We start from the raw sequence: 26464 nt of genomic DNA, 5'->3' as shown, positions 1-26464 counted from the left end.
TCGATTTCTGTTGGTTTGCCTATAGTATGTTGGCAATACCTTTGCCTGTAGACAACTCCAATCAATTATATATATGTACTCACATATAACACGTTATAAACTTGACGAAATGTAAAATAAATATGCTGTAAATTAACTGGTATTAAATAAAATAATGAAATATAATATTTATGTTGAATAAATGATATTAGACTTACATCTGTTAGCATCGTATATTACAGTGTGTATGTTGGCCATAGTGGTGATTCGACTGGTTGATCATAGGTTTTTTGACGGTCGGAGTCTTGCATGTAATTGTACAGCTATAAGTATACCGATTCTTGTTTCTGTAGCAGGGAGGTTTCAAGTGCGACTTTATTCGGTTCTGTAGAAGACGGTGTTAACAAAATGTTGGCCTTGATTAATCGGATTTTGGACTGGTTTAAGAGTTTATTTTGGAAGGAGGAGATGGAATTGACACTTGTAGGTTTGCAGTATTCTGGGAAGACAACCTTTGTAAATGTCATAGCGGTAAGAAACCAATTATTCTAAGTAAACATAGACTTGAAGTTCTTACCATTGAACTTAGCTGTGTGTTTGTGTACGTATCAGGACTGTCATGAATATGAACAACATTGCTGTAATCATGGACTTTGTTGTCAGTTGTACGTATCTGTATGTTGAATGCATTGTTGTTTGTTTTACAGTCTGGCCAGTTTAGTGAAGATATGATTCCAACAGTAGGATTCAACATGAGAAAGATAACAAAAGGAAATGTTACAATCAAAGTATGGGACATTGGGGGTCAGCCTCGGTTTAGGTCAATGTGGGAACGCTATTGCCGAGGTGTTAACGCTATAGTGTAAGTGCAGGTTTATTTATGGAGTATTTTGCGTTAATTTATATAATCTGTTTTGTTATATTTGTATGATATACGTGTATTAGTGGTATCTCTGTGTTATATCAATCAATTCTGGCACTGAGAAATCATTAGTTTATTGCAGTCTGTGGAAAATATAGCTGTGCCAGTTTGTGATGACTGCTGTTTATTTCATTAAATCCAGATCTTTTATTCCTTATGGTAAAGTTTTTTGTGTCAGTTTGATAATTTTGTGAAATGGCAAAAGTGTTGTTTATTACACAATCTAAACACTTTTATGTCATTTAACTTTGTGTGCTTAACTCATACAGCATCACTTCACCTAAGTGACCTCAGGTGGCTCTTAGGGAAGGTAATATGGTATGTAGGTTAGTATGATAGTTCTTTATGTTACACAAGTAATACTTCCTCTTGAAATGGCTTGGGTTCAGCTATTTGAGAGACTAGTTTAGCTTAACTTTACAAATTTCATATTAGCTTCAAAATTTCAGAAGAGAAGTATGAGAGAGACCTCTTCTCATATTTTCTGGTTATCTTCTGTATGTGGTTAGTGGTTCAGGGTATATTTTGTAGCAATGTTGTTACGGACATAAGCCGGGTTAGCTCAGTCAGTTTAGTGACAAACAGACTGATTGACCAGGTTTCAATCCCTGACAGGGGTGGAGGATTTTTTCCATAGCCTCTGCATCCAGACTTGTCTCTTTTCCAATAGATACAAGGGTCCCTTCCCAGGGCTAAAGTGTGGCCAGGCATAACTCTGAACACTCACCCCTATCTAGTGTGGAGTTTATACCATCTCTCCCCCCAAGTGCCTGCATGGTGTGTAGTGGGACAGCTTTACTTTTTTTTTTAGTCGTACAAACTCTAGTGAATTCTTAATTATTTGTTTTGCCCCACAAAAAGCTGTATGTAACATTGCTATTAAGTATGCATAAAATGAGATTATTTTTAATTAATTATATTTCACATTAGCTGAAGAACCATAAATATTTTTTAATTTTGTTACATTTTTCATCTCCTGTCAATTTTGTTTGCAAGATTGTGTAACTTCTCTGTATGTAGTACATTTTAATATGTATTCTGAATTTTTTACTAAAGGAAGAATGTTAGCTCATGACTAAGCAGTAATTTATATAGGATTTGAGGTTTTCACTGCTGTTAGTCTGAATATGGCAGAAGACAGGCATCTTACAATAATTTCTCAGTTTATGTGGAAGATTCATTCTTTAAACCACTATGTAAATGAAGAGCTAATTTTTGTAAGTGTGTTGAACTCCCAGATGATAAATGATTAAATTATACACGTTTATTCATATGAAATGTTTACATAAGTGTCTGTAATGCTATGAAGACCCTATGAAATATAGTTTACTCCTATATTATTAGTCTAACAGGAATTACAAATTAATGATGATACAATTAATGACCCTTTTATGTGCATAACTTTTAATAGTGCAGATTTCCAGTACATAAAATTTATCAGATATAATATCAGTTTATAATGGTTAATAAATAAAAATTGCATCTCTGGCTCTGTATCAACCGAGCTGTCTGTCAAATGAGTACTGTGGAACACTTTTCCCCAAGGGCAAACTGGTTTGGACACCACATTCTTGCATCTGGTGCCAAAGTTGAGAATGGATGAAAGAATACCTTTATTTTTCCATACATTTTTTATAGCACGTGTCAGTTACACAGTTTTTTTTATTTAATTTTTAGGCATGTTTGTGTATTTATATACTCAATTTTACATGCCTAGTTAATAGTTACCACCATTGAATCAAATGTAGACTTTATATGGCCACTATTTCTTTCCATTCTACAAAAACAGAGTCTATTTTTGACAGGAGTTGCATATTTTTTGAGGATATATTACAGCACAAAATTTTATGGCCTACATTAAGTGTTGTTTCTGGTCTTGCATATTAACATGTCTGCCATGGTGAAGTTTCTGTAGTGGCATTATGTTATAAAATTTCATTAAGATCTGTAAATTTTTTAAGAATTTATGTGGGAATTTAAGAGGCATGGATGGACAAACATATGGGCTTGTTGTTACTTCATGCATATCATGTAAGGAAAATAGGCAAAAATAATGTAAGAAATTTATGTCTTAGATGTAAGGATATAAACTAATATAACATGTTTATATGTGGAACCTCTATAAAACACGGGTTTAAGTGTTATAAGCTGCCCGCGTTATATGTGAAATATATAAAACATATGTAATCGTATTGGGTGACATGATCACAGCCGCAGTATATCTGAGTCCGCGGTACAACGAGGCGTGGTGTATCGAGGTTCCACTGTATTACATTGATATACAAATGTTGGCAGTAAAGTGGATAGTGACTGATACCCATTTAACTGACATATTTTTCTTCATAGCAGTAAAATGAATAAACCGGTTTTATTTATAGATATGGAAGTTTAAAAGTAATAAACATTTTTATGTAGGTACATGGTTGATGCTGCAGATCCAGAGAAGATTGAAGCATCTCGTAATGAACTGCACAACTTGCTGGACAAACCACAGTTGACAGGGATCCCTGTACTGGTGCTAGGCAACAAGCGTGACCTTCCACATGCCTTAGATGAGAATGGGCTTATTGAAAGAATGTGTGTAGCTTGGTTTTAGTATATACTTATTTTGAAAATTTTCGTCATAGTTCTGTTACATTATGTAGTTTGAGAAAGAAGTAAAACTGGCAAAATTTGAGTTAAGTGACCAAAACTAGTTTTGAGTTGGTCTAAATTCTGTACTTTTTAAAGGAATCTCTCATAATTGCATGTGCTATTATATCAAAGTGTTGCCCATGTCAGGCTAGTGGTTAGCCTGCTTGCCACTGGACACAAGGTTTCACTGGTTCAAACCCTGCCAAGGTCGATGGATTTTTAAGGGTGATAAAATCCATACACAACTTCCTTTGGAGGGGAAGTAAAGCTTGCAGTCCCATGTCATAGATTTACGGCAGGTTAAAGAGCCTTACGAGCATGAAAGATGTTTTATAAGCAAAATTAAGCTCCCAAGTCTCTCCTGATTCACTACTAGATGGCTCTAGCAGGCAAATCAGGATTGAGTAGAAATTGTGCAGAGGCAGTGGACTTGTCACTCACTACTCATAAATGCACACTTCAAAAGTAAGAAACTTCCCATGTGGCAGGAGGCCAAGGCTCGGCTTCAGGCTTTGTGCCATAGAGTTAGTCAGTCATTATATCGTAAGTAACGATTTAACATTTTGTGTTGGGTGAAAATGTCATTATAGCATACTATTGCCATTGTGTTACTTCAGAATGGTATTGAAGATAGCAAATCTTAATGTTGTGGTGTATTTAGTAACAATAAAAATTGATTTTAGAGTATCGGTTCAGACGAAACAGATCAACGATTGATCAGATCTTTTGCATTTGTCAGATACTAGAGAAAAAATAGGAGTTTGGTGGGACTGTATATGAATTATTTATAGATTTCAAAAAAGCCTATGACTCTGTGAAGAGAGAAGTGTTATACAATATTCTTATTGAATTTGGTATACCAAAGAAGCTAGTGAGTCTAATAAAAATGTGCTTAAATGAAACCTGTAGCAAAATTCGAGTAGGTAAATATGTATCTGAGACATTCTTCATCAAGAACGGTCTAAAACAAGGAGATGCTTTGTCTCCCTTGCTCTTTAACTTTGCGCTAGAATGTGCCATCAGGAAAGTCCAAGATAGGCAGGAGGGTTTGCAATTGAACGGGACACATCAGCTATTGGCATTTGCTGATGATGTTAATTTATTGGGGGACGATATGAGTACAATAAAGAGGAACGCAGAAGTTTTACTAGAGGCTAGTAGACAGGAGGGGCTAGAAGTAAATTCGGAAAAAAATAAGTACATGTTAGTATCTCGTAATCAGCAGACAGGCGGGCAAAATTATCTTAGGGTAGCTAAGGGTTACAAAGTTCGAATATCTGGGAACAACAATAACAAATGAAAATGACACTCATGAGGAAGTTAGGAGGAGATTAAATTCTGGAAATGCTTGCTACTTCTCAGTTCAAAATATTTTGTCTTCCCGTCTAATTTGTAAGAATCTGAAAATTAAAGTATACAAAACAATAATTTTGTCTGTTGTTTTGTAGGGGTGCGAAACATGGTCTCTCACTCAGAGGGCAGAACGTAGATTGCAGGTATTTGAGAATAGGGTGTTGAGGATATTTGGGCCTAGGAGAGAAGACGGTGGGGTCTGGAGAAAACTGCATAATGACAAACTTAAAAATCTGTACTCCTCCCCAATATTGTCAGGGTAATTAAGTCGAGAAGAATGAGATGGGCGGGGCATGTAGCGCGTATGGATGGGACAAGAGGTGTGCACCGGATATTGGTTGGGAAGTCTGAGGGGACGAGACCGCTGGGGAGACCTAGACGTAGATGGGAGGATAATCTCAGGCAGGATCTATGGGAGATGGGAGTTGAAGGAGACTGGATTTTGTTGGCCCAGGAGAGGGTCCGGTGGAGGGCTTTGGTTAATTCGGTGATGGACCTTCGGGTTCAGTAAGCTATCTAGTTAGTTGGTTAGTTAGTTAGATACATAAAGAAGAAATTCAATTTGGGGAGTTTACTAACATGCAATTCGGAATCTTTTGTTTTCCCTTCTGATATCTAAAGAAGTAAAGATTAAGATACGAGGGTCGCTCATTAAATAATGCCCCACATTTTTTTTCTCAGCCAATAATGAAGATAGAAAAGTGTACTTTTACATGCTTGAGATTTGATGTTTCTCGCGTTCGTGTACGGAGTTTCAAATGATTCCAACCGATGGCGGAGCTGTAGTGAACTGTTAAAATGGCGTCTGTGAACGACTCTCGTTACAAGCAACGAGCTGTAATTGAATTCTTTTTTGCTGAAAAAGAAACGGTGGTGAACATTCATAAACGTTTGTGTGCTGTGTATGGAAGCTGTGCAGTCGATAGGAGCACTGTTGGTCGCTGGGCTAAGAGAGTTAAAGCTTCAGGAAGTGAAGAAACCGAGCTCCATGATCTGCCGCGCTCTGGGCGTCCTGCCACAGCCATCACTCCAGACATGTTGAACCGCGCGGATGCCATTATTCGTGAGGATCGGCGCATCACAACTCGACAATTGGCCCAACAGCTTTCAGTCAGCAATGGAAGTGTGATTGCAATTATCCGGGCTCTCGCATATTCAAATGTGTGCGCAAGATGGGTTCCACGAAGTCTCACAGCAGACCACAGGATTCAAAGGAAAACGATTTCTTCTGAATTGTTGGAGCGTTTTGATGCTGAGGGAGAGGTCTTTCTGTCCCGGATCATTACAGGTGACGAAACCTGGATACACCACTTTGAGCCGGAGACAAAAAGGCAGTCAATGGAGTGGCATCATCCTCAATCACCGAGAAAGAAGAAATTCAAGACAACTCCCTCCGCCGGGAAAGTCATGATGACTGTCTTTTGGGACAGTGATGGGGTCATTCTTGTGGATGTGTGCGACCATCAATTCAGACGCGTACATCAGGATCCTGAAAACCCTCAAGAAGCGTTTCTGACGAGTTCAGCCTCACAAGCATCCAGCAGAAATTTTGCTCCTGCACGACAATGCACCCGGGAAGAAATCACCAAATTGGGTTGGACGGTGCTGCCCCATCCACCCTCCGACTTCCATCTCTTTGGGCCACTCAAAGATGCTATCCGCGGAACAAGGTTTGAAGATGACGAGAGCGTAATTCAAGCAGTGAGGACATGGCTACGTGCACAGGACAAGAGCTGGTACCGGCAAGGCATGCATGCACTTGTTCCACGCTGGCGTAAAACTGTACAAGTTGATGGGGACTATGTGGAAAAATAGTATGTGTAAAGGAAACATTGATTTATATTGTCACTAAATTTCAGCCATCTTGAATAAATATATTCTGAGGAAAAAAATGTGGGGCATTACTTAATGAGCGACCCTCGTATATTAAACTATAACTTTACTTGCTGTTTAGTTTTTATATGTGGGAAACTAAGTCTCTTACGTCAAGGGAGGAATGGACATTGAGGGTATATGAGAAGAGGATGTTGAGGAGAATATTTGGCAATATAAATATATTGAAAAAAGTAATTGCGGACCGTCAGCAAGGCCTGAACCTCCAGCTGCTGAGTGGCAAACAACACACTGTAAAACTATAGTGTGTTCAAAAATATTATACAGGGCTTTAGACTTGGTGGACTCATGTGAACATAGTAATGAACTTTTGGGTTCTGTGAAAGGTAGGAAATTTATTAGCTGGTTGACTGGTGGCTCCTGAAGGAGGACTCTATTTCATGGAGCTATTTGGAGTGAGTGCGTTGGTTGCTAGCTGGGTAGAGGGATGATGTAACAGGAGGCTGTACAAATTTGAATGATGAGGACTCTGCTCCTTGGAGTCAGTTAGTGCAAATTATCGGTTAATTGATTCAAAAGTAAATTAACTGCACTGGTTTTGTCATCATTAAAGAAGTCAAATCAAACCTTAAAAAGTAAACTTTTTTGCTTCATTTTGTGGTATAGGATCTCAAGTCTGGTCTGACTTCACATACTTATTCCATTTTCTCTAAGGTCTATCTTGGTCACTGCACCTTTTCATTAAAACTGCAGAATCTTTGTGAGTTTCCTTTCATCTGTCATTCTGTCCATGTGGTTAATCACCTTTGCCTTTGTTCATATATTTTATTTTGTACTGGTTCTTTCCTGGTATCTTCATTCTTAATACCAGTATGGTGTAGTCTACTACTATCCTTGAATATATATTTTCTGTTGATTGTATTTTATTTATCTCTTACTTTATTTTTCCAAGATTAATTAAATTGGTAGTGCTACCACTTTATAAAATTTTTGCAATGTTTCTTAGTCTGTAAGGTTCTCATTAAGGTAGTACATAAATTATCATACTTTATAAGTTTATGATTAAAGTCCTTTTCTAATTTATATGTTATTACACTTCCTATATAATTAGAATGAGATACCTGTTCTCATACTGTGTTGCTGTCTAGTTGTTGAAATTTTGACAGGAAACTTTAACTTTTCTTCTTCGTTGAAATGTTCATATTATGCTGCCACAATCACTTGCTACTGCAACCATGTGATTCAACTTCCTTGAGTGTTGTGATTCATGGCCATGTCGCTTCAAGTGATGTCTTTCAGCTGTGGTCTTTGTGAGCTCCATTAGACCTTCAGTGTTTTCCAGAATTTTCTCAAAGTTAACCCAACAATCACAAATCATAGAATGGTGGAGGATTTTCTAGAACATTCACAATATCTGCATAAGGCTAGTTGCAGTGGACAAGTCCAGTCAGTTGAAAACTGAGGCATGTACAAGCAAGCAGATTGATGTACTGTCTCATTGTAATCCAGTTTTTGTTTGCTATCTGACATGCAGGATATTTGATTGATTGCTTTGAAATCCACATAGACAGTCCCCAGTATTTTTATCTTTGTATGGAGTTAACCCAGAAAGAAATATGCTGAATACAATATTATATGTAGATGATAATAGTTATATTCTTTGATGATTACCACAGTTTGTTTTATAAATATGCATAATTCCTTTCACTGATATTGCATTTCTTCATTATTTTATGTATAATTAACAAGTTTGCTATACTGCTGCTTTTTAAAGTGACATAGAGCTAATCTGTTTCTTTTATGCCTGTGTTGTTGATATCGGACAAACAGATTTTGTCATAATTGAATTTGTGTGCAAACTGTCTTGAGTCTCTGTTTTCTTCTATAGAATATACTGACTTCTGCGTAGTACACCAAATGGTAACTTTACAATACTTGTGATGTGCTGTTACAGGAATTTATCTGCAATTCAGGACCGTGAAATTTGCTGCTATTCAATATCTTGCAAGGAAAAGGATAACATAGATATTACACTGCAGTGGTTGATCGCACATTCCAAGTCAGGTGTCCGTTAGTTCATCTGTAAGAAGTCTTGTGTCAAGAAAGCATAACTGAACCAACTGAGACAGGAGGTGATTCAAGCTTACTTCATGACTGACTGGAAATAATTATGCCTAGTCCTATACAGAGAAGTCTCGTCTTTAAAATATATGCAAAATTACAATTGGCCCTGTTTTGCAATGATTTATGCCATGTTTGCTATGTAAATATTTTAGGATGTAAGCTTTCTAACATATAATCCATCATCTTGAAACTTAATAGTGCATTATGTTGACAGATATTTGTTTAGCAGATTTTTGTACCAGAACATTTTTAAATTTGCTTGCTTTTCTTTTTTCTTTCTTTTACCATGAGTCCTTTGTGGAAAGGGAAAACAGAGCATGAAGTGTAATTAAAGGGAAGACACATAGAGTTAGTGAATTGATTTCACATGTTGGTTACAGACTGTGTTTGTAACAACAATGCTAATTGATGGTTGCACTGTGTGTGGAGCTGTGTATATAGTTACATAGATTCAATTCTTCCATTTCAATGTTTTGCGTGAATGAGAAACATGTATTATCGTTGATCTGCATGATGATACCTGATTTGTTTTATTCATGAAATCATATTTATGGGCCTTGATAAATTGTCCTTCCTAAAATATTTTCTTTGTAAATATGCTATTTTCAAAGGAATTGTATCTTTCAGTATCAAGTATCATAATGTACAGCAAGAGAAGATAACGATTAAATCATGTCCATGCACCGAAACATACAGGGGGGGATTGTGTATGAAGAACAGAATGTTCCATCTTCTTTAATATTAAAATAACTTTATTGTGTGCAAACATTTGGTCCACACAGTTTGTAATGCTGATTTGTCTGTTAAGACAGATTTTGTACTAGGGGCGTGAGTAAAAGCAGGCACATTTACTACAGGAAATACGTAATGTCAACATTTCTTAAGAAAGGAAGCAGCAGTTTAGGTCTCTGAGTAAAACAAATAACCAAATTTAAATGTAGATTTATTGATTTTGATGTCTTACTATTAGGATGCAATTATGACTGATATGGTGCATTTATATGAGTATTTTTAGCTGTTTCTTATTCATTTTGGTTTCCCTGGGACTGTTGCTAATATTACAAATATATTTGGTAATGCAATTTCATGTTGGATATATTACTCTTTGAAGAGCAATAAATGGAATTGTTTGTAAAGAGTTTTGTCAAGTAATAAAGTTTGAATTTTGAGGTTATGTTATGAATTAGCGCTTACTGTTAAATGCATTCAAGTTATCCTTAATTATTGTTTGTACACATCTATAATACTGCTGTACTAATTTATTCACTATAAAGGGTCATCTTTAAATTGAGTAGAAATTTGAAATCTGTATTATGGCATAATTTTGTAAGATTGTTGCACTGTCACAGTGACTTGACCTTTTAGTCAGTTTGGTTGTCATTGCATAGCTTGTCATTTAAGATCAAAATACAGACCCACTTTTTTCCACATTTGTGTATGGTTTAAATTCTTAAATATTAGTATTTTTACAGGTATGAGCAATTGGTGGTGCCAAAAATTTGAAGAAATAATATTGATGTGTGTAGAACAGTGTTGAAGTATGTCTGCTGCACTGCTTCTCAAAGGTTATGGACAGTCTCCTGATGTAACAACAGATCATTAACATTAGAAAATAATACAAGAAACTGAACATTTGTGATGTAAAGTATTTGACCAGATTTCTATGAAACAATTAAGTGAACAAAATAAATATGACTTCAGCTTTCATACATTGCAGTTTTTGTGTGTGTGTGTGTCATGTCTGACTAACACAATACATATTCTATCAGCTCACCAGCTACCATGGCCAAAAGCAGTATTACTTCATTTTGTGACAACATCAATATTTTTTACTTGCCTACTGAGTGGTACATCTGACACTAAATGACTTTGTGTTTACTGACAGTGATTTTCATGCAGGGAATTATCAGTAACATTAACACAGGTTTGTGAATGAGCTAATAGAGGTTCTGGCCACTTTCAATAAAACCACTTTATTTACCACGAGCTACTGAAAGTGATGTCTAACATGCACATTTCACAGTGATGCTTTTTCTGACATACATTGAAAGTTTGTTTGTGTGATTATAGAATAACATTCTATATAGATTTGGTCTGTAAAGCCTCCAGAATAGTGGATCATTATCTATTAATGGAGACAGTAAACTCTTCTGAAACATTGGTCAATGTCTACCAGATTACATGGCTCAACATCCCAGAATACAGCCATCTCCATTGTTTTCTTTAATCTTTTGTTAAAAATGTTCCTAGTTAGGAAGTCTAAAACTTTCAGATCCATGGACCATGATGCCCGTTGTCCTTTCTGATTATTATTCATTCAATGAATACATTTTATTGAGCTTGCAGTAAATATTGTGTCTGCTATTGCAATGTGTCTTGTTGAAAATATGCATAACTTTGGTTCTGCAAAGAACAGTTCCAAAATTATGTTCGTATCCTCCTTTGAATTAACTGTCATGGAAGAACATGGACTCTACAGTTATAGTGGTCATAACACATATTCCAGCTTTCTTGCCATGAATTTGTCAACATGACTGTTATCAGTAGGGTTTCTTCAAGTGAAATGTTGAACAAGGAATGTAGATTCTTCTGTAGGATATCTCGCTACCATTAAACACAAACACGCAGACTAGACATTAAAACGAATGACTAATGATTCATGGAATTGCGCTGTGCATGCATTTTCACAGCTGGATTCTGGTGGCAGGTTTGCATTACTGGTGAGTCGCTGTAACTCTCTGGTTCAGCATGTGCTTGGACATAATACTAGAAATAATTATGTATACTATTCTGTATGTGAAGAGAAATAGATTGTTTTTATTTTATGTTTTTAAAACTGAAGTTTATGTACTTTACCTGTAGATGAACTTTGTTGGTTGTTTGTTTTGTTCAGTTTTGTTTGAATTTTGTAAGTAACCTGAGAGAATGTTTATTTTTTATTTAAGTTTTTAAAACATATACATAAACTTCGTACAACTGAAACAGAAGTTAATGTACTTCACTTTTAGATGATTTCTGTAGGCAGTCTGTTTTGTTTAGTTCTGTTTAATTTTTTAAGTATATTGGGTGATTTGATGTTTATTCAGCATTCTAATTTTAATAAGGAAGGAAAGTTTATAATTTTTTTAAAAATTCTGTTTTGGTTGAAGATGTATTATTCTACCTCATTGCACCACTTAACGTGCATAAGTTCATTATTCTAAATATCATGCTAAAAATTTACATAAGGCTTTAAATATTTTTGTTCTGTGCTATGCATACATGATTCATTAGCTATAATCTTTATCATTTTTATCTCTGGGAAAGGAGTAATCCGTTTACTTATTGAATGGGAATCTGTGCCGGTGCACTCATTCTTTGGACATGGCTATAAAGATAAAAATTTGTAATGCCTCTGCTAGTATTTGATTTATGATCTTTCAGTCCGTAGTAGTCACTTTATTTATTGTGCTGTCATGATGTAAGAAAATTAAAGTAATTGAATATTACGGATAGTATTGAAACACAGAGGGCTTATAGTAAGGTTTTGAGTTTTCTTATGTCATAAGGTTTAATAATGTATAGTATATGCAGCCACTTTGAGCTTTCAAGTTCAGTATCACGTGTCATTAAAATTAGATGTTTCTATGTTGAGGACTTGAATTTATATATGATGTGAAGCTTTTATGGCAACTAACAGTGATGGAAACCTCTCAGGCAACCAACTGTCCAAACTCATACATCATTCCCTAATGATGCAGACAGCCTCTGAAATGTTGACTTTTGTTCTGAGTTGACGCGGCTCGTCTCTCGAGAGGATTTTGCCACGGCTTGAATTTAGTTGTATCACACTTGACCATTTTTGTCCTTAAGTTTTAGTGTAAGATCAGCTTTAGGGACCAATCATTGTGACTATGTGGTTAGTACTTCTCCTTTATATTCAGGTCTCAGGTTCAAATCTTTGCCCAGGAACTGGCGATTGTGACTGATAAAAGTAAGCACCAATGATCATTAGCACATTGATATTGATTTGTTATTAAAATTGAGCATAAAAATTAAAATTAACAACCAGATGAATTTCAGCCAGACGGGTCATCATTGGTGCCAGTATATGTTACGTTGGTTCAGCAAACTTTATAATGTTAGTGGTTTACATGAAAAGCTGAAGTAACATATTACAGTACAAAATTAAAGTTACAAACTTAGTGGCTGATATCTAAAATACTGTCTGTTCACTCTGTTTTTAGCACACAGGTCATTTCTGTAAAGTGTAAGTTTAAAACCATTGCATCACACTAAATATGGAAGATGGGTGTTTCTGGCTGAGTTTACTTAGAATGCGATAATGTTCACTAGGATCTACTATGTCTGTTTTCTTGCATGTTATGTTATGATGTTGATTTAACACTGACTAGGATGCCTGCTTACTGTGTTGGGGAGTACCAATGGTGTTTGAAGTTGTGTGGTTGTGGAGAACTATATAGGCTGATACAAACATCATTGGCTAACGTATGTCATTCGGTAGAAGTCATTATAATTGGGACTCCATGTGAAGTAGACTCTTTTTTAAATTTTATTGTGGATTACTGCACTGTCAGTCAGTGGATACATAAGCCCAATAACACTGTTATTGAAGTGCTGTTCACTTTTGGAAAAGCAAGCTCATAGTATTAATTATGGATGGATGCTTGTGTGGCATCATGGTCACCATGTCTTGGTTGTTCATGTGCTGTGTTGTGCTATTCATTATACATAGTGATAGACATATCTCTAGAATATTGGTCTGAAGCCCATTTAATATAGCCAACCTGATTACTTAATATTTTTATGGAGATTTTTGATTTTATTGTGCTTTAATATTAGGTCGATCGGTACATTTGGGGTAATAATATGGTGTTTGTTTAGACATTTGAATGTTCTGCTGTGTCTGCTAACTTTTTTGTAGATGTCCATGGTGACGTCTTTGTCCACGGATTTTAATACTTCGATTTTTCACTGTATAGAATATATTTAAGTTAGTGTGTTTAGACATTTTAGTCACGTTGCGTATGTGGAGGTTAAAGTAGGTGAATTATTGCCATTTATGTGGTTGGTTGTTTGTGGGTGATGGTTGGAGTGTATGAAGCTTTAGTTTGGATAAATCATGAAATTTATTATTAGCCAGATTTTTACTCTGTTGTATTCTTCAAGCATATCGTGTTGAGTAATTGGTAGACTGTTGAACCTTTGTATCGTGTATTTGCTTGCTGTGGTGTATATTCTGTGGGGTGATCAGATGTGCAGGTCATGGCTGTGTGTGTGTGTGTGTGTGTGTGTGTGTGTGTATATATATATACATATATTTGTGGTATATTCCTATTTTTGTTTTATTATGCATGTGTAGTTTGAGGTGTAAATAATCCAAATAACAATTGTTATTTTTTTCTAGTGTATATTTAACAATGGGCTGGACTCTTTGATAGTTCTATGTGTGTGCCATAACTTGGTACATGTTGGTAAATGGACACGGTGGATCCTAGGGCATATAATTGTATTTTAAGTAAGTGAACTCGCCAAAATTCCATACCTTCAATTTGGCCATGAACATTTCCTTCCATATGCTTTCCAATTCACTATTCATTAACCATTATATCATTTGATACTGTATAGTTTGAGCAACTGATAGTATAAAGCACAAATACATAAATCAGCTTTTGGCCTTGAGTGGTGTCACTTGTTGAAGCCAGCAGTATTTCAGCAGACATATACCTATCCATGAAGATGACCCTGAGGATGGGAACTTCTGTGTTTGCTGAAACATTTGAAGGGCTTCGTCAAATGATGTTGAAACGTGGAAGTCAGTGTTGTCCATTACACGCTCGAATGATACAAAGCTTGCGGCACCATAATCATTTTACTGAAAAATATATAAAACCATGTAATCCAACAATTTCAGGAAAAATTGACATTTGGCAACTTTGGTGTGTCTTGAAATTTGTGTACCAATAGATTGCCATTATTATAAAAAATATTTTTAAAAATTGTAATTGTTTGATTTTTGTTGCTATCACTACCACGCTTGCAAGCAATTCGTCTTGTTTTGTATTTTTGAAACTTTGAATTTACTTTGAAGAAAATTTTGAAGTGGCAAAAAAGTGGGCTTTTGAAAACACCATGTTGTCTGTGTGTGTGTGTGCGCGCGTGCGCACATGCATGCATGCATGCATGTCCTCCTCTTAATTTTTGAAGCAGTTTGCTAATATGAAATTTTCTGCAGTAAGTAATAACATACAGACATACAAACTTGTCAGATTTGAGCTCCACATTATCAAATACATTGTTTGGATTCTTGGCCAATTCAGGTTGACACATCTAGTCTGACCATCTCTGTATTGGTCTTTCAAGTTTTCTGTTTTATAATGGTTCAGATTGACGAGCTTTTTTCAGCACTTGATTGCCTTCCATTCTTTGTAGATACTGCAATCAGTTGTTTCTATAATTTTTTATTCACGTTAAAAATATTTCGTTTATGTAGTTTGTGTTTTGATGGTGTAAACATGTATATCTGGCCACTCACTCCACAAAGAAATTTTATCTGTGCTGTCTGTATCCTTGTCTCATATCTCACTTCCATTTCTGGCTGTTTGTTTTGTCATGTATATAATTTCAGTTGTGATTCCGTTTTTGCTTTCCCCTTTTTGATTGTCATATGCATATAATTAAATCATGTATTCTTTCAGTTAATACCTTCTTCTGTTTGTTACGTTAATTTATAGCTCAGGAATGTCAAGGATCACACTGGATTTGTAAGTTAGACATTTATTAATGTCTTATAGTTCATGAACTGCTTACTGGTCATCAGAAAATAATATTATAGACATTCTGTCTTGGGTCATATGTATTTACCCATTTTAATTTACACTAATAGGATTGTCCAAAAATATGGATAAAATAAGAGAAAATAAAAACAGCATCCTTGTCTCTTGTAATGTCAGTTTTATTAAGTCTTCCTTTGATGAGCTGAGTTTTGTTTAAATCTGCATATATAGTAAATTAAATAGAAGAATGGTTCATAATATTTGCTAGTTAACCCTGTCATATAAGACTATATAAAATTCATGAGCATTAAATGTGTTTCTTTATCAAATTCCCACCTTTTTTTATAATTTGTTTAAGTTGAAAACACTTTCCATACATGACTTTCCTTTTTTATAGAATGATTATTTTCAAGTAATATTGTTTTTGGAACAGTAAAATTTCACTTATTTGGATGAATGGGAAAAGGTTAATCTGAATTAGTGAAAAGCCTGAATTATAGAATATGATTATATGAAAATCTTTTCAAGTCATAGTTAATAATGACAAATTTATTTACACGCCAACAACACCTGTTGACTTCAATGATATTAGGACACAAATATAACAAAGGGAAAGAAAATTATAAGTTTTGTTTGAAGTGCTGTTTTTAAAAACTTTTTTCAGTACAAATCAGTTACGGTGTGTTTATTTTAATACTTACAAAGTTGATAGGAATTGGGTAGTTTTATCATTAAATTCTCATTTAGGAAGAGTTTCTTTCCTACTTAAATAAAATGCATACATAAAGGAGGCATTGCAAATTATAGAGGGTCCAAATTGGTGAAGGTTTACTGTATTTTCTTATACCATTGTTTAATAATTTTGAAACATATTTTGAAAAGTGCTTTGAAAATGTCATCATGATCTTCACAGTTACTCCTACATGATTTTTAAAAATAGGTTAAATTGCATTTGTTTCTAAACTCATAACTTTAATGACAGAGGTTCATGTTTAAACAATTTAGTATGTGAATTATGAATACCACAGAATTCCTTATTTTTAATTTTTATTGTCAATTATAATTCTGCTAATGTATCAGATGTACTTCAAAGATTGTAATTTTGTCATTTTGTAGAATTTGTACTAAGTAATCCCCCCCCCCCCCAAGTGATAACACTAACAATAGTATTTACAGTATTTGTGGGGCTAATGTGGAAGGCAAAGAACAATATCAGGTTCAAGTATTACCAGAAAATTATTTTTTGGACCTAAACTGGACCACTATAAAGAAACAAGAGTTTTATGTATGTAGAATTATTTTTCCTTAAAATCTTTCTTCATAAATGGGGGTTATTTTATATCTGAGTGTTGATACATATGGCACTTCTTGCTTTTGGTCTGTACTCCCCCTTCTCTTCTGTCATTGTCCTGTGCAATGTTTCATTCTGAATGTATTTGCTGTATTGATTTATAGTCCACAAACTTTAATTGAGCTTTGTCATGTCTGTTCTGTAAGAATGTATTATTCATTCTGAAGTTGTAGATTTGTCTAGTTTATTCTGTACCAACAGTTCCAACCTGTGTACCACAGATCACTGGAATAAAAGGGAGAATTAAGTGATCATTGGTCATTGTGGGTGTAAAAATATGGGGTAGATTGAAAAAAATATTTCATCATTATTGTTGTTACATAATTAAATTTCAGCAGTTCATTGTTACAGTAGCATGAGAAATCTGATCTAAAATTTTAGTATAATTTATAAGGACATCCACTTCATGATCTTCAGTCTACTAAACTTATGTAGCTCTGAAAATATGTAAAATAATTACTGAAAGAGTTATTTAAGAAAGATTTTATTAACTTTTAAAATGAACTTGAGTCTGATCTGTACATATTCATTTGTTTACTGTTGTACGAAGTTATAGAAAAAATAATTTGTTATGTAAATAAGTATCAGTCAGCAATCATTTATTTTGTTTGTTCTTTATGTTACATATATCATGTATGATGTAACATCTTGGAAAATTTCACTAAAATCTGTGCTCATTGGTCAAAACAGTATTTCAGGTTATGTTTCGCATTCAGAGACAAGTACAGTATAACCCTGATAATCCAGTGTTTGTACTTTATTGAAAAACAACTGACTATGGGACTACTAGTTAATATTAACACCATTATTGTTGTAAGATTTCTAGCATACAAATATTTGTTGTTTTTCAGATTTCCTGTTATCTTTTGTAATGAAATATTCATAAATGTCTTTGAAAATTTGTCTTTTAAAGAAGAACTTTAGTGTCACAATATGTATTTATCTTATTTAGCAGGTTTATACTGTATTGGTCCCCTTCTTGTTCTGCTAGTACCATCATGCCATTTACATCTTTCTGTAAGTGATATTTTGTTGTTGTTTAAAAGTGGAGAGTGTTAGAATGAAGAACTGATGTGTTTGAAAGAAAGTGATTTAATTTGTCTACAATTTAAGCCACTTTGTTTGGAGGGAGAACATATGCATTTGGTTATTTTGCTGAATATATAATTGTAAACTTGTTATATAAATTGTTTTGTAAACATATTTTTTATTTGGTGTGTATAATCTGTACTTAGAATTAAATATGGCATAGTCAAAGTACATATATTGTAAAAATGTTGTAAAGTTTGTTACATCTAGGTTCATGTTAAAAATTATGAATTTCAAACAGAAAAATTATTTCACAGAGAAAACTATTAAAACTCTCAAATTTTAGTTTGTAGATACTATGATGTAATTACAATTAAGGTTTTGCTTACATTAAAAGTTCAAGCACACATTAATGTGTTTTAAGGTAAACAGTAAGTATAGAACATGGGCTCCATGGGTAGAGAACAAATAATGCCATATGTTTTCTTAGTAACAACTGATGCAGTAATAGAGATAGACATTGTTATAGAGTCATTCCAAAATTCAGTGTAGATGTGAATCTCATGAGCTTTTACAATCTCAGAATATTAACTTGTATGCGGAGTGTGCCAAAATATTCTCATCATTGAGGGAATGAATTCTTTACATTATTATTTCTTGTTTTTAAATGAGATTTACTTACCATATGTAAAAGTGTGTCGGCCATTATGTTTCATAGGTGCTTTTCTAAGGTATACCATTAGTTTCTGTTATTGAATTTATTTTTATATTTCCTCAGTAGGGCTTTAGTTTATCTGTTAAGGAAAATGATTTGACTGCTTGTAAGTACATTTCCCAGAAATTTTTATTGTTTCATTCATTCTTTGTATGAAGTGCATAACAAGAATCCATTGTTGGTCATGTTTGTCTGTCCAGTTGATTTAACTTGGGAACCATTGGACAGATTGAGATGAAACTTGGTATGTAGGTTGCCCTATTTTGCATGACCTCAAAATAGTACTTTGAATATCCTATGAGTGGTGATAACAAAATGACGAATGAGGAAATTCTTGTGGTGGACATTGAAGTATTGCGATCTGGTGGTCATGGTGGGAATTTGTTTACAATAGTTACCATAGTTTCCATTGGCAACCATTTTTGTGTGTTCTTTGAATGTTTACCATGGTTAATATGACAATCTTTGTTCATATTGATGTAGGTGGAAATCAGTCAAAGTGTTTATATATGTTACATTGTTTTTGTTGGGACAGGGTAGAACATGTTAGTTTCAGTTGTGTTAGATTTGTTTAGCTTCATATAAGGAAGTTGACATAAGAATATGTTTAAATATGAATTTTAAATGTTGAAAATTTCAGATGTGGGAATTATAAAATTTTAAAATTTTGAGTATTTATAAATTTTAAAAATTTAACGATTTAGAAATTTTTAATAATTTTTAAAATTTATGAATTTATTTCATGGGACAAGGCAGATGTAAATGCACGTTTCAAAGAACATATTCAGTTATTATGGAATACACTTTCGAAGCTTATTTATTAATTTTGTGAAAAATTACTTTCTTAGATATATAGAATTCCTGTTCATATATCAGCTTCAGCCTTTGAAAGGAGGTTACGAATTGTCATTATGAGCAAATGCGCAATTGTAGATTTATCATGGATTTTATTATTGGAAACTTAATTAACTGTTGCTTGTTATTCTACTCCCATATTTCAGATACTCATACAAGAATCTAAAATTGGGGTTTTATGTAGAGCAGTTTTATAAAAATATTTTTTTCAAAAATATTGTTATTCATTCATTATACTTTTGGTCATATGAAAGTGGTTACCAATTTAGCATGTGATATGAAATGTTTAATCTGCATTTCAGGGGTGAGATTAGTATTTCACCTACATTCAGAATGGTCAATGTTTAATATGACATGTGATGTAATGATGATGTTATATTTGTGAAAAAATGTGGGTTGAAATTTGTACTAGTTAGGCATCCACATTACTATTTTCTAGAGCTGGGGACATTATAACACCCGTAAATATGGGCCCATGGGTCTCTTAGCTTGATGACCCATTTCTGTCGTACTTTGCTTAATTTACAAAGAAAGGCAAGCACATGGTATCATCATCACCATTTCCTACTAATAACTTTTGAATCATTTCATTGATGAAACTTGGTATGAACATTATGCCACCAGAGAGCACCCTACCTTTGCACATTCTAATTTCCTACTATTATTGACCCGAACATGTTGGTTCTATGAACTTCTAAGTCACAGACATGGGGATGGTGTGAAAGTTTTAAGTTGTCTGGTGGTAGGAACCTGTATCAGTGGTAATTATGCACAGAAGGGTTCTGCGTCATACGCTGTGGTAAATTTCTACCAGACTACACAGTGCAACAACCCATAAGACAACCATCTTCTTATATGCTGTCATAAGAACCCAAAGTCACACAACGAAATTATATTTGAAATTTATTGTTTCTGATAGTGTAGTGTGCAGGCTGAAGCATTTGAAGGAAAGTAGTTGACATAAGTTTGTCCTAGAGTTACAGACTGTCACTTTTTGTGAAGAATTGTCTATGTTGAAGATGATAGTTTTCTGGGATGTTTAAGAGACAGGTGCTTTGTCAGCCCTGCACCTGTATTTGTGGCTTACTCATCACCTTGATGTTAGTAAGTAATATTGGTTAATTTCTACGAGATTAATGGCACAATATCCCAGATGGTATCAGTTTTCTGGGTAGTTTGCCATGTGAATGTGTAGGTAGATGTCAGTGTTTTGTAAGAACATACTGTCTCCATGTTTCCCACAGTGTTACTACCTCGAAGACCAACATTGGTATTGATTCTGTTTCCCAAAGCCTGTTGCCTTACATCTTTGGTTCAGTGGTAAAGTACTTGCATTGGTTTTTCGAGTTAAACTCGTGGTTAAGAGATTGGCTAACCTGACAGAATTTTTTTGTTATATCCACAGTTCCTGCAGGCAAATTGTGGGAGGGCCCATTCAAAAGGTTATGATTGCTGTCTTTTAAACTATTTCTAATTAATAATTCACTATTTCCAGTTCTACACTACATGACTTCTGCATGTGAAACTGTGTGATTAAATGAACTGCGAAACAGCATCCAAATTCTGTCATTTTTCTAACAGTTCTGCTCTAGTGATGCACGTTTTACTTTATGATAAATTATTGTTAGTTCCATTTAAAGTATTGATTGTATTTGGGAAGAAAAATCGCATTTAAATAGGATTCAATGTTTATATTCACACAAATAATTTACACATATGTTGAATGTTATTTACCACTGAAGACTAGCTCAGATTTTATAAGTCTCTTCGGACTGGATAAATGATAATTTTGTAAAATGGCCATAACGTTTGTATCCATTTGCCCACCATTCACATTGTCATACCATTAGATAAGGAAGCGAGGACTGATCTTACGACTGTAGATGTTTCTTTCACAGTTAATTTAAACTCCCTTTTTTGTATATTTAGCAAGATCACTGGTGTATGCTGCTAATTTAAATGTGTAAGAGTTGTGATTGATAAGTATAATGGTTATTCTACTAAATATTTTATTGAATGCTTATAGTCTATAGTACTGTAACTGAATTTAACAAACAAATAACTACATTTATCAACCAAACATTAAAATTAAGCTTTAATTCAATTTATCTATAGCACATAACTCGAGAGATATTATGAGATGATATTATGTGGACTGATTCAAAACTAACTTGAATATATGGATGTAATTTTATCTGGTATACTTGCTGCTTATTATGTACAAAAATTTTAACTCTTTGTTGATAGAAACAGCCACTGTTGCTTTGTTACTGAAGAATTACAGGAATATTGTTAATGTGGATTCTTTCTCTGGGTGATACCAATGTGTTGACAATGTTTTAGAGATCATTACTACATTAATCTTCAAAGCAAAGTGACTATGCAGTGGTCCCTGCCAGTATTTATAGTTATATTCACAGACTGGGAGGAACTGCTGTGATCCAGCTATATTAATGGGAAGTGAGACATCTTTTAAGGGCTGATCTTTCTGAGAGACAGAATGAGTGGGTTATTTGTAATTTTGGGAAGCATTCGTGGGAAGTACAGGTTAGGTAAAAATGGTAGTAGGAAAGGTGAGAAAAGATGATGAGAAATAGAGTTGAAGATGAAACTGAAGATAATGGGAATGGGTTGAAGCTTCTCACAGATAGAACTGGAATGGTCCAGATCAAATCTAGAGATGTAGGATAGATACATAATGCACTGAATTAGATCCTGTGGGGTGAGTAAAGTCGAGGAATCTTCTATGTTTCTTCACAGTACAGATTGTCTTCCAAGCTGTGATGAACTGATAAATTCCTTGGTTAGTGAGGACGTTTTGCTAACACTGTCATGTTTTTGAAGCGAATGTTCTGTAGACTTATGGTCATGTACTGTAAGTATTGGTAGATTCTGGTGGGTAGCTATTTCACCTTGAAGGTGGAAACAGGATCTCTGGGATATTTCTGTTACAGCCTGCACACAGGAATAGGGTCCACATTAACACTGTCCCACTGTAAAAGTCTGAAACCTTCAGAATTATTGTTATAATTATGCCACTGAATACAGAAATCTGCTACTGGCTGTAGTGTCCATATTCTTGGCTTCTGCTACAGGTTCCTCTAAACTTATAGTTCAATAATATTGTGTAAAAGAGATAATATGATAGTGGATTCATTACACTGTGTGGTGCCTGGTGCTTTCAGATGGTTATGTAAAACATTTTTAGAAATATGTGTGTTGTTGATTATTTTGATCATTTAATGTGGACGAACATTTAGTGAATATTTTGTCACTGTTCGTGAGAGTATACATTAATATTGCAAAAGAAGCTTCCTTTTATAATAGGTAGCTGTTTGTAAGAAACTTTAAAGACAGATGCTATACTGTAAATAGTAAAATGAATGGGATTAATTTAGTGGATTCTTGAAGTAAGACAGTGTTTGAATTTGGTTACTGGTGTTAAAGACAATGAATATTTTTCCACGCAGCTTGTTTCCTTGTGAGAATTTTCACCGTTTTAATGACTATTTTAATTGTGTATCATGTGATAGCGATTTCCAGTAACACGTGTTCTGGCTGTGCTTTGATGTGGTAGATAACAAGAATACAGTAGATAACTAGTCTTTTATTTAAATGTGACAGGTATGATACATATCTCATTTATGAAGTGTGCCACCAGTAATTTAACTTTTTGTTACAGTTGATTATGAATTATTTTTTACTATTTGCATTGAATATACTGTTGAAAATTATGTAGGAAGCTGTATGGATGTGTTGTGCGTAATATGAACAAATAATGAAAATATAAAGTTGTTCCCAGTAATGAAATGTTTAATGTACATAGGAGAGTAAGATTATTTAACATCTACTTTTCAGGACCAATAAATTTGCTTTAGGGATGAGTGTGGTTTGATTATAATTGTATTTATTATGTAATTAGTAACTTTGAATGTATAAACAAAATTTCTATGAAGGGTAAACAGTCGCCAAAGGTTGCCAGTGTTGCTGTAAACTTGCAGGAATTTTGTTATCCCATTTTTATTATTATATGTGTTACAGATCATGACTTATGTCCCGTATGAGGTTTGTGTTTTGATACATCCAGTATCGTCATTTATTAAGCAGTTTAGTTAACACTGCTGCTTCACATTTGGGAAGTACTACTTGATTTGAGTCATAGCCAAGTTTTTTTGTGATTTTTCTCAGTCTCTACATTTTTGTGGAGTGATTGATTTGCCAGATGTCTTAACACTAGATCACATTCCCGTCTATCTACACCCGTTCTGACTCGCCATTCATTTTTCTGTCGTTTCTCATTTGAAGCTACGTAACTTCTGCAGTTGAGTATAATAGTAGATACTTACCAAATGTACAAAGACTATTATAATATTATTTAATAATAAGTTGTGTGAGCCGGATAGCTCAGTCAGTATAGTGACTTGCTATGGGCTGGGCGATGGGGGTTTGATCCCTGACAGAGGCAGAGGATTTTATTTTTGCCTCTGTTTCCAGACTGGCTCTGGGGCCCACCCATTGTCCTGTTCAGTGGGTACTGGGGTCCTTTCCCAGGGGTAAAGCATGGCTGAGGCATGCTGCTGACCACTCAACCCCTTCTAGTGCCAAGGTTGATGAGTAGAAGCTGTATCTTCTCTCCCATAAGTGCCAACATTGGTATATAATAAGATGGGTTTAAAAAATTGTAAAACTAAATATTTTGTAGTTTGTTAATATTACATCACAGGTAGTGAAATATATCCAAACTGATAGCCAGTAGCTAATTAACTCATGAATATTGGACAGTTATGTTTTTTATAGTCGGCGTATGTGCGTTATAATTTGTGTAACAGTTTCATATATTTGCTGAATATTTCTAAGCAGTACTTAGTCATAGGATATTCAGGTTTGTGCTTTACTTAGTTCATGTATATACCAGATATCACATGTAGACATGAGAGTCCAGTTTTTCCTCAGATAAATAATGATAAACTCCATGGAGTGGAGTCCTTTGTGAGGAGCTAATATTATGCTTAGCTACTCAAAAAAATTCCCTGTCTTTTATGGAACCAAAAGCCTCATTACTGCATTCTCAAGAGTTTGCCACTGGTCCCTATCCTGATCTGGATGACTTACAGTACACATCCTTCCAATCTATTTCTTTAAAATCCATTTTAATGTTATTCCACTATCTTTGTGTAGGTCACACAAGTGATCATTTCTCTCTTTAGGATTTCGAATCAAAATTATGTGTACTTTTGTATTTTTATTCTCCACATGTGTGTGCTACATGCACTGCCCATATCATCGTTCTTAATTTGATCATGTTGACTAACAGATGAAGCAAGAGTATTGCTCTTTTTCCTGAATTTTTAGATCATTGATTGAACAGATGCAGCAATTATTGGCGATCAAGATTAATAGAAACCCACTTGACAAAGTGGCCAGTTATAGAACTTGTACGTGCTGTCACTGTGAACCAGAGTTAAGATTCATTCGCCTGTTAGAATAACATTTATACCTCATCAGCACTGTAGCTACTGCTGATTCAAGTTAGATGCTAAAATGCAACAGGCTCTGTACAAATTGTTTTACCAACAGGCTCCAGAATTTAACAAAAGTATCCTGTGTGTGATGACTCATTGCTTACTGTGACTGGGCTAAATATATCTTGAATAAATTTCTTTTGAAGTTTAATTTGTGTAAGCTTTTTGTTCTTATTTCTTGAGGTTTAAAGGGGGCTGTTACTTCTCACATTTTCCTCAACGTTCCTTAGTAACTTAAAATTTCTTAAGGGCCCTTTAAATGGAACTTTGGATGCTTCTGAAGCCTTTACTGGTCATAACGTGCTAACAAAATCAGATCTGACATCAATGCTTAACTTCTTGGTTTATAATATACTAAATATCAGTCAGTAAAATGACTGGCTGTGTTTAGAATGGCTGGAATTTTGATTCCTGACTGGAGAATTTATCTGTCTCATCACCACATCCATCCAGATCAGCTGTGCAGATCACCCAGTTTCTTGTCCATTGTATCAGTTGCTCTTTACCCATTGTTAAAGTAGCAATGTCAAGATGGGGATATACCTCCACTTCCCCTATACATATTTACAGCATGGTGCTTAGGCCCAGTGGCTTTTTATTTTTACTTTATAAGTCTTATTATTGTGCACCCTGAGACAACACAGAAGTTGCTGACTTTCTTGACTTGCTTCTTTTATTAATTGTTTCCTTAAAAAATAAATAGGCAACAGTTTTGTTTTGTAATCATGCAGGAAATCAGTATTACAGAACTGTATACAGGCTGCACAAAACACATTGGTGAGCCACAGACAGAACCTCAGATCTATATTATTTAAAGCTATGTTTAGGACAAGCAGTGACAGTCTCTGGAATTACACTTACCTGTTACTAAAGGAATGTTGATATTTTATGTACCACTGTTTGCGATTGGTTTTTCCTCAAATTGTATTTTAATTTTTCTTATGAGACATGAATATGTACTACATATGTTGTTATATCTAGGCTAACTCTCTTATTAAGTTCTGTTTCCGTATACTTTATAGACTGTACTTTCGCGTAGGAAAGTAATTGTTGACATAGACTAGTACCTGATGTGTTCCAATTTCAGTTCCATCTAAGATTCTTGAGATTTTCCTAATGGAATGTCTTGAAGCAATGCCAATGTAGCATTTTTGCTTTCTAGAACATTTTCAATAGAAAATACATCAAAGTTTAACTTATTTGAACTTTACAACAAGGTTTCGTTCAAATACGTGGTCCAGAAAGTGTGTGCTCTACATTTTGTTTTATTGGGTTTCATTAATTTGAATTTGTGTTGACCATTATTGTCACATTCTGCATATTCTGTATTCTATATGCAATCCTTGAATAAAATGTCGGTGGTTTAATCAG

At 34.4% G+C, this 26464-nt stretch overlaps 1 protein-coding gene across 3 annotated transcripts; it reads left to right on the top strand.

Annotated features, from left to right (window-relative positions):
* Positions 1–223: 223 nt before the first annotated feature.
* Positions 224–26464, top strand: Arl8 (ADP-ribosylation factor-like protein 8). Of its 3 annotated transcripts, none has more exons than XR_015537293.1 (5): positions 224–510; positions 687–841; positions 3317–3478; positions 8676–8853; positions 24066–26464. XR_015537293.1 is itself a non-coding variant. In XM_022062807.2 (4 exons), the coding sequence occupies exons 1-4, from the start codon at positions 388–390 to the stop codon at positions 8794–8796; spliced, it is 561 nt and encodes a 186-aa protein (XP_021918499.1). In that variant the 5' UTR covers positions 224–387; the 3' UTR covers positions 8797–10552. The 3 variants fall into 3 exon arrangements, 1 of the variants encoding a protein (XP_021918499.1); XR_002542924.2 differs by lacking the exon at positions 24066–26464 and adding an exon at positions 10318–10552; XM_022062807.2 differs by lacking the exon at positions 24066–26464 and having other exon boundaries at positions 8676–10552.

Source organism: Zootermopsis nevadensis, unplaced genomic scaffold, assembly GCF_977971745.1.
Source record: "Zootermopsis nevadensis isolate Lab colony 2312 unplaced genomic scaffold, Znev_1.0 Znev_ptg000001l, whole genome shotgun sequence".
Lineage (NCBI taxonomy): Eukaryota > Metazoa > Arthropoda > Insecta > Blattodea > Termopsidae > Zootermopsis > Zootermopsis nevadensis.
The sequence above is the reverse complement of the archived record's forward strand: the minus strand, read 5'-3'. Positions and strand labels throughout refer to the sequence as shown.